Source organism: Schistocerca gregaria, chromosome 7 (assembly GCF_023897955.1).
Source record: "Schistocerca gregaria isolate iqSchGreg1 chromosome 7, iqSchGreg1.2, whole genome shotgun sequence".
Classification (NCBI taxonomy): domain Eukaryota; kingdom Metazoa; phylum Arthropoda; class Insecta; order Orthoptera; family Acrididae; genus Schistocerca; species Schistocerca gregaria.
The window spans coordinates 344,452,639-344,466,719 of record NC_064926.1 but is presented as its reverse complement, the minus strand read 5'-3'; the positions used below and the strand labels follow the sequence as shown (position 1 = coordinate 344,466,719).

The following is a 14,081-nucleotide window of genomic DNA, read 5'->3' as shown; positions in this document are numbered from 1 at the left end:
AGTATGCCACGACAAATACAGGCATGTATCAATGCAAGAGGACGTGGAACTGGGTACTAAAGGTACCGGTGTGTACAGCAGTTCAGACCACCACTTCTGAAAATCTCGCTGTATGGTGGTACAACATGCAATTTGTGGTTTTCTTGAACACTAAAAAGGGTGGAAATGATGTCTATGTTGATCTCTATTCCAACTTTCTGTATAGGTTCCGCAACTCTAGGGACTGAGGTGATGCAAAACTTTTTTTGATGTGTGGGTAAAAGAGAATGGACAAGCGTAGTGTAGGCAGTGTCTTTAGTAGATCTGCTACATTTTCTAAATGTCCTGCCAAGAAAACGCACTCTTTGGTTAGCCTTCGTCACAGCATTTTCTATGTGTTCTTTCTACTTAATTTACTGCCTTTAGATATCACTGATTTATCGTGTAACCGAAGTTTAATGGATTCCTTTCAGCACTCGTGTGGAGGACCTCACACTTTTCGTTATTTAGGGTCAATTGCCAATTTTCGCGCCATACACATATCTTTTCCAGATAGTTTTACAATTTGTTTTGATCATCTGATGACTTTACTAGTCGATAAACGACAGTGTCATCTGCAACAACCTAAGACGGGTGCTCAGGTTGTCTCCCAAATCGTTTATATAGATAAGGAACAACAAATCGTCTATAACACTACCTTGGGAAACGCCAGAAATTTCTTTTTTAGTCGATGAATTTCCTTCTGTTTACTGTGACCTGTGACCTCTCTGACAGGAAATTACCAATCTAGTCACATAACTGAGGCGATATTCCATAAGCACGCAATTTCACTACAAGCCGCTTGTGTGGTACGGTACAAAAGCCTTCCGGAATTCTAGAAATAGGGAATCAATTTGAAATCCCTTGTCAATAGAACTCAACACTTTGTGCGAGTATAGAGCTAGTTCTGTTTCACATGAACGATGGTTTTCTAAATCCGTGTTGATTTTGTGTTAATAGACCTTTCTCTTCGAGGCAATTTACAATGTTCGAACACAGTATACGAGGGTAAGTCAATTACTATCCGAAATGTAGTTATATTTCAGTTTATTTTGGTAGTACTATTGTTTTACGTTGATGACACATGCTTTGTTTATTGGTTGTTATATCTTTGTTATTTGCAAGCTGCTAGGTTAGTTTCGTTATCGCTGCGTGCTGTTAATCATGGCTGCTCCGCTGTCTATTTGCACCAAAGAAGAGCAACGTTCAGTTATCCGTTTTTTATGGTCGAAAGGCGTATCAGGGACCGTAATTCATCGAAGACTTTCGATACAGTACGGGAATAGTGTTCTTTTGTCACAACTGAGTGTCTAAGAATAGATTGAAAATTTCTGAAATGGTTGCACAAGTGTTACGCACGATGAAGGAGCCGGACGACCATTTACCACCGCAAATGAAGAAACTATTGAGCGTTCACGTGGAATGATTCTCTTATACAGACGATCAATTATTGCCTGTGTGGCACATCGTCTGCAAATTAGTCATGGTTCTGCCTACGAAATCATCCACAACAGACTTGGGCTTCATAAAGTTTGTGCAAGATGGGTCCCTAAACAACTGATACAGTTGCATAAACAAACGGGCTTGGACATTTGCAAAAAACATTTGGATCGCTATGGTAACGAAGGGGACAACTTCTTCGACAGGATCATTACTGGTGACGAAACATGGATCCATCATTACGAGCCGGAGACTAAACGGCAGAGTATGAAACTGAAGCATCTAAATTCGCCGTGCAAGAAAAAGTTCAAGACCCAACCGCCCGCAAGAAAACTTATGCTTACGGTATTTTGGAACGCACAACGTCCTGTAGTGGAACATGATGGGGAAAAGGGGCACAACAGTAATTAGCATACATACTGCTGCCCACTCTGCTGAAACACTCCAGAAACTCAAATTGGAAGTACTGGATCATGCTCCATATAGTCCCGATGTTGCCCCTTCTGACTGTCACTTGTTTGATCCACTCAAACAGTCATTAAGGGGCCGTCGATTTGCCTCAGACAAAGCAGTGAAAGAAGCTCGCAGCTGAAACGAGAACCTTCTTTTATGGGGGCATCAGGAAGCTTGTACAACGATGGACCAAGGGCGTTGAAAAGCAAGGAGACTATGTCATAAAATGATGTTCCTGTAAGTTTCCTATTTGATTACAACAAAATTTTATAGTTACATTGCGGATAATAATTGACTTACACTCATATGTTCAAAAATCCTACGACATATCGACATTAATGATATGACCCTGTAATTTGGTGGAATGCTTCTCCTACCTTTGTTGAATATTGGTGTTAACTGTGCAACTTTCCAGTCTTTGGGTACGGAACATTTTTAGAGCGAACTGTTGTGTACGATGGTTAAGTACGGAACTTTTGTATCAGTATTCTCTGAATGGAACCTAACTGGTATACTATCTGGTGTGCAAAACTTGCTTTTGTTGATTTAAGTTGCTTCACTACTCCGAGGATATCTACTTCTACGTTATTCATGTTGCCAGCTCTTCTTGATTAGAATTCTGAAATATTTGCTTCGTCTTCTGTGGTGAAGGAATTTCGGTGAAGGAATTTTGATTTGTTTAGTAACTCTGCTTTGGCAGCACTATCTTCGATAGTATCTCCATTGCTATCGCGCAGAGAAGACATTGATTGCGTCTTACCGCTAGGATACTTCACGCACGACCAGAATCTCTTTGGATTTTCTGCCAGGTTTCGAGACTAAGTTTCGTTGTGGAAACTATTATAAGCATCTCGCACTGAAGTCCGCGCTCAATTTCGAGATTCTGTAAAAGATGCCAATTTTGGAGATTCTGCGTCTGTTTAAATGTGGAATGCTTTTTTGTTGCTTCTGCAACAGTGTTCTGACCAGTTTTCTATAACAACGAAGATCAGCTCCATCGTTTGTTAATTTATTTGATATAAAACTCTCGATTGCTGCCTATACTATTTCTTTGAATTCAAGCCGCATCTCGTCTACACTTACATTGTTAATTTGGAAGGAGTGGAGACTGTCTCTCAGGAAGGCGTCAAGTGAATGTTTATCTGCTTTCCAGGCATATTTTTGTTAATTTTTGGAGGATTTGAAGTTACATTATTCAGTCTAGCTACGACAATCCTGTATTCCTGTATCCGTTTTAGTGTTCGTTGTGAACCCAGGACCATTTGTTGCTAAGAGGTCAAGTATGTTTTCACAGCCGTTTACTATTCGAATGGGCTCATGAACCAACTGCTCGAAATAATGTTCAGAGAATACGTTTAGTACAATTTCGGATGATGTTTTATGCCTACCTCCGGAATTAAACGTGTGTTTTCGCGAACATATTGATGGTAAACGAAAGCCACCTCCTACTATAATTTTACGAGTCGGGTACATGTTTGAAATCAAACTCAAGTTTGCTTTGAACATTGTAGCAATTGTATAATCTGAAATGGGAGGTCGGTAAAAGGACCCAATTATTATTTTATTCCGGTTGACAAGAATGACATCTGCCCATACTAACTCACAGGAACCATCTAGCTCAACTTCGCGACAAGGTAAACTACTTCTGACAGCAACAAAAACACACCGTCACCAACCGTGCTTAGCCTATCCATTGGGAACACCTTTAGGTTCTTCGGAAAATATTCGGCGGAACTTTTCTCCGGCTTTAGCCAGCTCTTAGTGCGTGTAACGATTTGAGCACCAGTGCTCTCTATTAGCGCTTGGAGCTCTTGCACTTTCCCAACACAGCCACCACAATTTACAACTGTTATGCCGATGTTCCTGAATCTACCTTCTTCCTGTGTTCGGCCTGCACCATTTTTTTGTTAATACTGTTCTGTTAATAAAGTTACTTTATTGTTTTTCCATCAGTGAGCATTCGTCTCTTTATTTCAAGTTTCACATGTATAATTTTGTTTACCTGAGTAAAAGACGGGGCTTTTAGTAGTTATTTATACTCCAAATTTTTCTCGCAGTCAGATTGCTTGTTTTATTGCTAAGACGACATTTTTTTTAATTTAACATAACAGACTGTGCTCTCGCCACGAGGGTTGCAGTACACAGGTTCATGTTCTATTTCTAATTAACTTTTGCATTGCTATCACTTCTCATTACCAAACAGATAAAATACCAGTAAATAGAACTACACATTTCGGTACAACAAAAATAAATTAGCCACTTTCAGTAACAAACACAGAGACCTTAAACTGTCGTGAAAGATAAAATTTAATTCAACTAACGAACTCGTCATCCAACAAAATTCTGAGATAGTGTTGCTTGCACGTGAGAAGCGTGTTTGTCAAGTCTGAGTACTAATGATTTTGTAGTTTTATTACTGAGACCAGCTGTAACTGCAGCAGCTCCAACCAAATGAATTGAGCTCTGTCGAATACCGTATTAGTCTTATGTTCAATTTGTTGTGTCAGTGATCCTTTTCTTGTAGATGGGGGAATTAAAGTTTGATTCGATAAACACTAGTCAAATGAGTTACATTCTTTCCTTTAATTGAGTATGGGGAGAATTGTGACCTGATGAGCACGATATTGAAGATATCCTCTTCATCTGAAAGTCGAAATCCGGTCACTCATAGTGTCTGATGCCTTGACATGTGTCAGTTGTGTCCTCTTTACGAAAAAAACCACGGTGTAGTTTTCGTGCCATTGCTTTGCAGATTAAAAGTAGCATCACAAAATGTAATAGATGGCTTAATGATCAAGTTAGGTCCAGTTCGTCAGTTGGAGATTTGCGTACCAAACAACACTTACAGTTTTTCAATAATATGCTTTCAGTAACTCGTGAACTGATCTTTGACGATACTGTGAAAAGACGCTCTCTGACCAGTATCAAGCAGAGCCTTGAGTTGTCCCCCCCCCACCCAAAGATGTTGCGAAGGAACTATGGTTACCTCTGAAAGCTTCTAGTAGTTTTAGCCAATCAGCGTGCTAGTGGTAGAGAGTGTCGCTCGCAAATGGATTTGAAACATTCATGTTCCTGGAGGCTTCCTAAGTACGGTGGAAGATCAAATGCAATGCGGCGTAAATGCAGTTGCTAGTGAGAATCCTTCAGTTATTTAAAGTGTTGTTCATATACACGGTTTTTCAGTCAATTCATTCGTCTGACTTTTGTGTCCTGCTGATTATTTACACTAATCTCGTATATCAAACTTGATACGGATTATGAAGGTTAGCTGATATTCAAGATCTTGGTATTACAAAACTTACGGTTCTTTGTCCTTTTAGCAAGCTTGATTATGGTTATATGGTTGCATTCTGGTCATTCAGGCGAAAGGTATAAGCATTCAGTTTAGTCACTCTCCCTTTCAATTAACGTCATTCTATGTTTTTCTTAAACTGGTAGAAGCCGACCTCGGTGAAGGTCAGTTTGGATTCCGTAGAAATACTGGAACACGTGAGGCAATACTGACCTTACGATTTATCTTAGAAGAAAGATTAAGGAATGGCAAACCTACGTTTCTAGCATTTGTAGACTTAGAGAAAGCTTTTGACAATGTTGATTGGAATACTCTCTTTCAAATTCTGAAGGTGGCAGGGGTAAAATACAGGGAGTGAAATGCTATTTACAATTTGTACAGTAACCAGATGGCAGTTATAAGAGTCGAGGGACATGAAAGGGAAGCAGTGGTTGGGAAGGGAGTAAGACAGGGTTGTAGCCTCTTCTCAATGTTATTCAATCTGTATATAGAGCAAGCAGTAAAGGAAACAAAAGAAAAAATTGGAGTAGGTATTAAAATCCATGGAGAAGAAATAAAAACTTTGAGGTTCGCCGATGACATTGTAATTCTGTCAGAGACAGCAAAGGACTTGGAAGAGCACTTGAATGAAATGGACAGTGTCTTGAGAGGACTATGTTAGATGAACATCAAGAAAAGCAAAGCAAGGGTAATGGAATGTAGTAGAATTAAGTCGGGTGATGCTGAGGGAGTTAGATTAGGAAATGAGACACTTAAAGTAGTAAAGGAGTTTTGCTATTTGGGCAGCAAAATAACTGATGATGGTCGAAGTAGAGAGGATATAAAATGTAGACTGGCAATGGCAAGGAAAGCGTTTTTGAAGAAGAGAAATTTGTTAACATCGAGTATAGATTTTAGTGTCAGGAAGACATTTCTGAAAGTATTTGTATGGGGGTGTAGCCATGTATGGAAGGGAAACATCGACGATAAATAGTTTGGACAAGAAGAGAATAGACGCTTTCGAAATGTGGTGCTACAGAAGAATGCTGAAGATTAGATGGGTAGATCACATAACTAATGAGGAAGTATTGAATAGGATTGGGGAGAAGAGAAGTTTGTGGCACAGGTTGACCAGAAGAAGGGATCGGTTGGTAGGATATGTTCTGAGGCATCAAGGGATCACCAATTTAATATTGGAGGGCAGCGTGGAGGGTAAAACTCGTAGAGGGAGACCAAGAGATGAATACACTAAGCAGATTCAGAAGGATGTAGGTTGCAGTAGGTACTGGAAGATGAAGAAGCTTGCACAGGATAGAGTAGCATGGAAAGCTGCATCAAACCAGTCTGAGGACTGAAGACCACAACAACATGTTTTTCTTGACGTTCTGTAATTGCGGAACCTTCTGACTAATGTTGCACATGTACCTTGAGTGTCAGGCGACTTTCGTCCTGTGCTTACTTCATTGGAACTCAGTATAGTTTAATTACAATTGCTTTTCCTCTTTTTAATTTCCCCTAGCCATTTATTGAATATTTTTTCTATACTTTATATTGTTCCTTGTGTGCCATCACTGCTGTCTCACATACTGCCAAGTACCACTTGTTCTACCTAACTCTGGATCATGATAAAAATGATCAGTTTTCAGGAAGTTTCCCCCTGTTTCTAGTAATACGAGGTAAGTCAATTATTATCCGAAATTTAGTTATATTTTTGTTTATTTTGGTAGTGCTGACAATATACGTTAATGATGCATACCTTGTTTATTTTTTGTTATATCTTTGTTATTTTCAAGCTGCTAGGTTAGTTTCGTTATCGCTGCCGTGCTGTTAATCATGGCTGCTCCGCTGTCTATTTGCACCAAAGAAGAGCAACGTTCAGTGATCCGTTTTTTGTGGTCGGAAGGCGTATCAGTGGCCGTAATTCATAGAAAACTTTCGGTACAGTACGGGAGTAGTGTTTTTTTTGTTGCGACAACGCAGTGTCTAAGAATAGATTGAAAAATTCCGAAATGGTCGCACAAGTGTTACCAACAATGAAGGAGTCGGACGACCATTAACCGCCGCAAATGAAGAAACTATTGAGCGTTTACGTAGAATGATTCTCTTATATAGACGATCAATTATTGCCTGTGTGGCACATCGTCTGCAAATTAGTCATGGTTCTGCCTACGAAATCATCCACAACAGACTTGGGTTTCATAATGTTTGTGCAAGATGGGTCCCAAAACAACTGAAACAACTGATACAGTTGCATAAACAAACGGGCTTGGACATCTGCAAAAAACATTTGGATCGCTATGGTAACGAAGGGGACAATCTCTTCGACAGGATCATTACTGTTGAAGAAACACGGATCCATCATTATGAACCAGAGAGTAAACGGCAGAGTATGGAATGGAAACATCTAAATTCGCCGTGCAAGAAAAAGTTCAAGCCCGTATCGTCCGAAAGAAAACTGATGCTTACGGTGTTTTGGTGCGCTCAAAGTCCAGTACTGGAACATTATGGAGAAAGGGGTACAACAATACACAGTGTTCGTTACACTGAGATGCTTACTGCCAGGCTAAAGCCTGCAATTCGAAGCAAACACCGAGGATTGCTGCCAAAAGCCGTTGTGTTGTTACACGACAAAGACCGTCCGCATACTGCTGCCCACACTGCTGGAACGATCCACAAACTCAAATTTGAAGCACTGGATCATCCTCCGTATATTCCCGAGCTTGACCCTTCTGAATGTCACTTTTTTGGTCCACTCAAACAGACATTAAGGGGGCTGTCGATTTTCCTCGGATGAAGCAGCGAAATAAGCGGTGCATTCCTGGCTCGCAGCTCAACCGAGAACCTTCTTTTATGGGGCCATCAGGACGCTTGTACAACAATGGAGCAAGTGCATTGAGACGCAAGGAGACTATGTCGAAAAACGAAGTTCTGGTAAGTTTCCTATTTGATTACAACAAAATTTTATAACTACTTTGCGGATAATTGTTGACTTACTGCTGTGGCAGATTTGATGCGATAGATTTTCCATACTCCGCGAGACGCACTTGCAGAGAGTATTGTTCCGATGTTTCACTACTACGTAACAGTTCACTCGTATTCTGTTCTTTTGAACCGTATCCTCATTCAGATAAACGTAATAAATTACCAGCAGTAAGCCATTTACACGTATTACGATTACAGAAAGGGTCACCGTTCTCCATTTCACAGGGGTCCACTACAAGTTTGTCACTGTTACACGTATTAATTCTTGATAGGATCTTTCAGGTGATTTCCTCATCCATTTACGTCTAGCTATACTTACCATGCATGTCATTCGTTAGTTATCCTGTTTAATGTAAGCGTGAGCTACTTTTTCAAATCTGATTTCATTATCGAAGTCGGATAGCGTTGCATTAATTATTGGGCCATCAATTTATTTGTAATGGGGTACAGCTTCATTAAATTAGGGTGAACAATAATACTAGTAGTATTAGTTTCAATTTCTAATAATCAACCTTACAGGTTTGACACACGCTGAATCGCTTATGTTAAACAGCCGCAATTTTAAATTACTTTATAACTTGAGAAGGTCAGCGTATCCCCCTATGCTATATTCAATGAGTATCACATTGTTAACTATGTAAATGGGATGTGGCAGTTTCATACGTTGGAAATGGCTTTGTCTTCCTGCCGACAGATTTATCATTATCAGGTGATTTTAATACATTTATCTTAGTGAATCTACCCTGCACATTTTTCAGATCTGAATTCAGTACACTGCTATCGTTGCCAAATGTTGCCAGTGATACTCATCTCGGTTTATGTCACTGTTTCTCTACCTTTATTGAGTAACAAGTGATACCAACCTGAGCTGGTGAGGAGACCTTCTCCCAGCCAAGGGTAGAGGAATGAGTAGAAGGTGGACTTCTCAATTAACTCGCTGCTGGACATTATTTTCTGAAACAACATGAAAGAGTCATCAGATCTCATTGTATTTTAGCTGCACAAATTACACTTAAATGCTGCTCAGCAGAAAATGTCTTAAAAAGCGTAAAATAATGGTGTATGCGGGGTCAGTCATATCTTACTTTTATTAGTTTCCGCAATGAAAGACAACAAACAGAGATTTGGATTGAGTAAAGGAATGAAGACAAATACTATTCCGGACTGATACTGCATATGCAGTAATGATAGTCGTTTTAGAGGTAAAGATGACCTAAACACAGACGATGATTTGAACACAGTAGTGGTTTAATGTACCTGTGTAGGTATAATAAATAGATCGTCAGCTAGTTATGTCCTGGATAGCTACCACAGCAAAAACCATTCAGAGAATGACCTTGTTATTATTCTGTTGACCATTAAAGTTGCAACACAAGATAGGATACGAAAGAAATTTGGCTTATTGTGATTATGTAATACAGTGGGATGAACATATGATCAAATCTGCAAGTTGATTTGCCGATGATCAGGATTCGAATTGCTGTACACAGAGCTGCCAACTGTAGCAGCAGCTGTAGCCTTAACCCAACTGGTCATGGAGTCAAACTTCGGTGACAGTGGGGGCCCATGACATTCCTTGCTGCTTCAACTCTAAGGTAGAGTTCATGACATCCCTTCATTCCTTCATATCTAAGGCAAAGTTCTGGGTGACAGGTAGGGACACATGACATTCCTTGTTGCTTTATCTCCAAGGCACAGTTCATGAACATGGGTGACAGATAGGAGTACATGACGTCCCCAGTTGCTTCATTTCTAACGTAGTGTTCATGAACTGTAGTGGTGTACCATTCTCTCAGTAACCTATGACCAAATTTTCCAGTGGGTGAGAAATCTGTAGAATGTAACGGCCGGGGCCAAAGTCGATCAAACCAGTGTATTGAAGTCGTTTGAGACTGCATGGGAAATAATGCAGTTTTGAATTAACTGGTTGAGAGGCAACGCCATGGAACTGCGTCTGATATGCACTACATATTGCCCAAAAGACAGGTTATTTGAGCCAGTGATCATGATGTTGCGCACCCAGAAGAACAGTATATCATTGCGCTATGCAGTCTGCCAGCTTCATTCTATTAAGAGCCTCCACAAACGGATACACTGATTTTGAAACATATACTGTGTTCGCACGTTATGAATTACCTCGATGAAAATTATTTATTGAGAAATAAAACGGATTCAGAAAACGACGGTTTCGTGAAATACAACTTATTTACAAGAAGTAATGAGAACATCAACATGGGATCTCTAATTGATTCCATATGCCTACATTTTAAGAAGGCTTCAGACACCGTTCAATGCGACTTCTAATCAGATTGCGTGTCTACAGAGTATCGTCTCAGTTATGAACCCGGATTCGTAAATTGGTCTCAGAAAGGTTACAGCGCGTAGTAACTGACGGAAAGTCATCGAGGCGAATAGAAGTGATATGTAGGGTTCTCCAAGGAAGTGTTATTGTCCCTCTGCTGCTCGTAATCTATATAAAAGCGTTACGACATAATCTGGGCATCCCTTTTAGATTGCAGGCAATGCTATCATTTACCGTCACGTAAAATCAGCAAATCATGAAACTCAACTGCAAAATGATTTAGACAAGATATCTGTATGCCGCGGAAACTGGCATTTGGCTTTAAATGGTGACAAATATGAAGTCATACACAGGAGTACTAAGAGGAATCCGCTAAATTTTGGTTACACGATAAATCACACAAATTTAAAATCTGCGAATGCAACTAAATACGGTTGAGTTACAATCGTGAATAACTTTAAATGGAACGACCACATAGATAATGTTGTAAGGGAAGGTAAACAGAGACTGAGACTTATTGGCAGTATACCTGAAAGATGCAGCAGGTCTAGTAAAGAGACTCCCTACACTACGCTTGTCTGTCCTCTTCTGGAGTGCTGGTGGACGGTGAGGGATCCGCATCAGCTTCGAATGGCTCTAAGCACTGTGGGACTTAACATCTGGGGTCATCAGTCCCTAGACGTAGAACGACTTAAACCTAACTAATCTAAAGACATCACACACATCCATGCCCTAGGCAGGATTCGAACCTGCGACCGCAGCAGCAGCAGCGCGGTTCCACACTGAAGCGCCTAGAACCTCTCGGTCACAGCGGCCGGCGCCGCACCAGGTATGATTGACGAATGAAATCGATCAATTCCAGAGAAGGACAGCTCGTTTTGTATTATCGTGAAATAGGGGGCACAGCTTCACGGATATGATACGCGAGTTGGTGTGGCATTCGTTGAATCAAAGACGGGTTTCGTTGCGGCATGACTATTTCATAAAATTTCAATCACTAATATTTTCCTCCGAGTGCGAGAACATTTTGTTGGTGCCCACGTACGTAGACAGAAATGAAAACTGTAATAAAATATGATAAATCCGAGCACATACATGTAAGTGTTGGCTTTTCCCGAGCGCTTTTCGAGAGCGGAACGGTAGATAAATAAATAGCTTAGATGATCCCTGTTCCAGGCACTTAATTGTGAACTGCAGACAAGTCATGTAGATGTAAAAACATACATTGTGATGGCGTACTCAGAACCGAGGGTACTCATCTGCTCGATGTGGAGCCACTGACGCGTCCAGAATAGTCCTCGGCCGCTCGCCTGTCGGTTTGCCTCTGCTGCAGCCTCATGGGAAACGGCAACAATGGTCCCCTTACTCACGGCACTTGTTGCTCCAACCGTCGTCGCACTGTTCTATGCATATATGGATGAATAGCCTTGCTCAGACATTCGGTCTGCCACTCCATTCTACATTGGCCTCTGGCCATATCTCTGATCACAGCAGGAATTAATCTCTGGTGGATTCCACTCGTACAGCTACATCTACATAACGCTCTTCATCGAACCACCTTCAAGCTATTTCTCTATCATTCCAATCTCGAACAGCGCTCGGGAAAAGCAGACACTTAAATTTTTCCGGGCGAGCTCTGATTTCTCTTATTTTGTTATGATGTTCATTTCTCGCTATGTAAGTGGGCGCCAACAAAATATTTTCGCTTTCGGAGGAGAAAGCTGGTGATTGAAATTTCAGAAGACCCTGCCGCAACGAAAACAGCCTTCGTTTTAATGGTTGGCACCCCAATTCGCGCATCATATCCGTAGGCACTCTCTCTCCTGTTTCGTGATGATACAAAACGAGCTGCCCTTACTTGAACATTTTCTATGTCCTTCGTCAATCCTATCTGATGCGGATCCGACACCGCGCAGCAGTAATACAAAAGTGGGCAAACAAACATAGTGTAGGCAGTCTCTTTCGTAGACCTGTTGCATTTTATAAGTGTTCTGTATATAAAACAGTTTTTTGCTAGCGTTTCCCACAACATCATCTATGTGGAGGTGGTTTAAGTTATTCGTAACTGTAATCTGTAAGTATTAACCGAATACACAGCTTTTATATTCGTGTGATTAATCGTGTAACCGAAATTTAACGAATTTTTTGTATTACTCATGTGGATGGCTTCACACTTTTTATTATTTAGTCAACTGACACTTTTCGCACCATACAGATATCTTGTCAAAATCATTTTGCAATTGGTTGGCATTATTTGATAACTATACAAGACGGTTAAGGTCGGCATCATCTGCACACAATCTAAGAGGGCTGCTCAGAAGGCTTCCTGAACCGTTTATGTAGATCAGGAACAGCAGAGGATCTTTAACACTTCCTTGGGGAACACCAGATAATACTTCTGTTTTATTCGGTGATTTTCCGTCGTTGCTATGAACTGTGATCTTTCTGCCGGAAAGTCACGATTCCTGTCGCACAACATAGACGATACTCTCTAGGCACGCAATGAGATTAGAAGTCGCTTGTGAGGAACGGTGTCCAAAGCCTTCTGGAAATCTAAAAATATTGAATTAGTTTGACAAGCCATATCGACAGCACTCATTACTTCCTGAGAATAAAGAACTAATTGAGTTTCACAAGAACGATATTTTCTGAATCCGTCTTGGCTACTTGTCAATAAACTGTTTTCTTCGAGGTAATTCATAATGTTTGAACACAGCATATCTTCCAAAAACCTATTACAAATCAACGTTGGTGATATGGGTCTGTAATTCAGCGGATTACTCATTTTTCCTTGTTCAGGTATTTGTGTGACCTGTGCAGCACTCCAGTCTTGAGGTACGGATATTTCGACGAACGAGCGGTTGTGTATGATTGCTGAGTATACAGCTGCTGTATGATAATACTCTGAGAGGATCGTGACCGGTATGTCTTCGCTAGCTGAACCGACTCCTCATTCCCGTTATGCACACGCCTTGGTCTATACAAATCAGAAATCTGTAGCACGGTCGTTATAGCAACAGCGTGAGTGGCTCCAAGGGGTGCTTGCAGACTTTAGGAAGCTATTGGTTAGTGCAAAGAGGAGTTCCAGTTATTACCAACTCATGTTAGTGTTTGCAATTTGGATATCAACTACATTGTTAATACGATACGGTCTTTCTTTAGTGGCAGATGTTCATAGTTGCCCTGAGTAACAATTAGCACTGAAATTCAAGTTCCTCTGAAACAGAAAAGACTCATACAGGATGGGTGCTGCGAGGCATACAAAGGCCTTCACAGATTCGTTCACCGCTCCACTTAGCTGATCGTTATTATTTTGGCCACAGCTTCATAACCACATTGTTGACCGTTATAATTGCAACGAAAGGAAGGTTAGGAAATAGGGAAATGCTGCTTACTCTAAATTAGGAAGAATGCATGACTAAATTTTTGTTGATTTAGGTTTTTATTTTTGAGTCATCAGTCTTCTGACTGGTTTGATGCGGCCCACCACGAATTCTTCTTCGCTGTCAATCTCTTAATCTCAGAGTAGCAATTGCGCCCTATGTCCTCAGTCATTTGCTGGATGTAGCTTAGTCTCTGTCCACCTGTACGCCTTTTATGCTCTACAGCTTCATC

At 40.7% G+C, this 14,081-nt stretch overlaps 1 protein-coding gene across 1 annotated transcript in view; it reads right to left on the bottom strand.

The window, feature by feature from the left end:
* Positions 1-14,081, bottom strand: part of LOC126282394 (uncharacterized) — a 370,909-nt gene that overhangs the window by 169,824 nt on the left and 187,004 nt on the right. Inside the window, exon 3 of the mRNA XM_049982052.1 lies at positions 9,028-9,118. Within this exon, the coding sequence (XP_049838009.1) occupies positions 9,028-9,118 (91 nt within the window). The remainder of the gene's footprint in view (positions 1-9,027; positions 9,119-14,081) is intronic.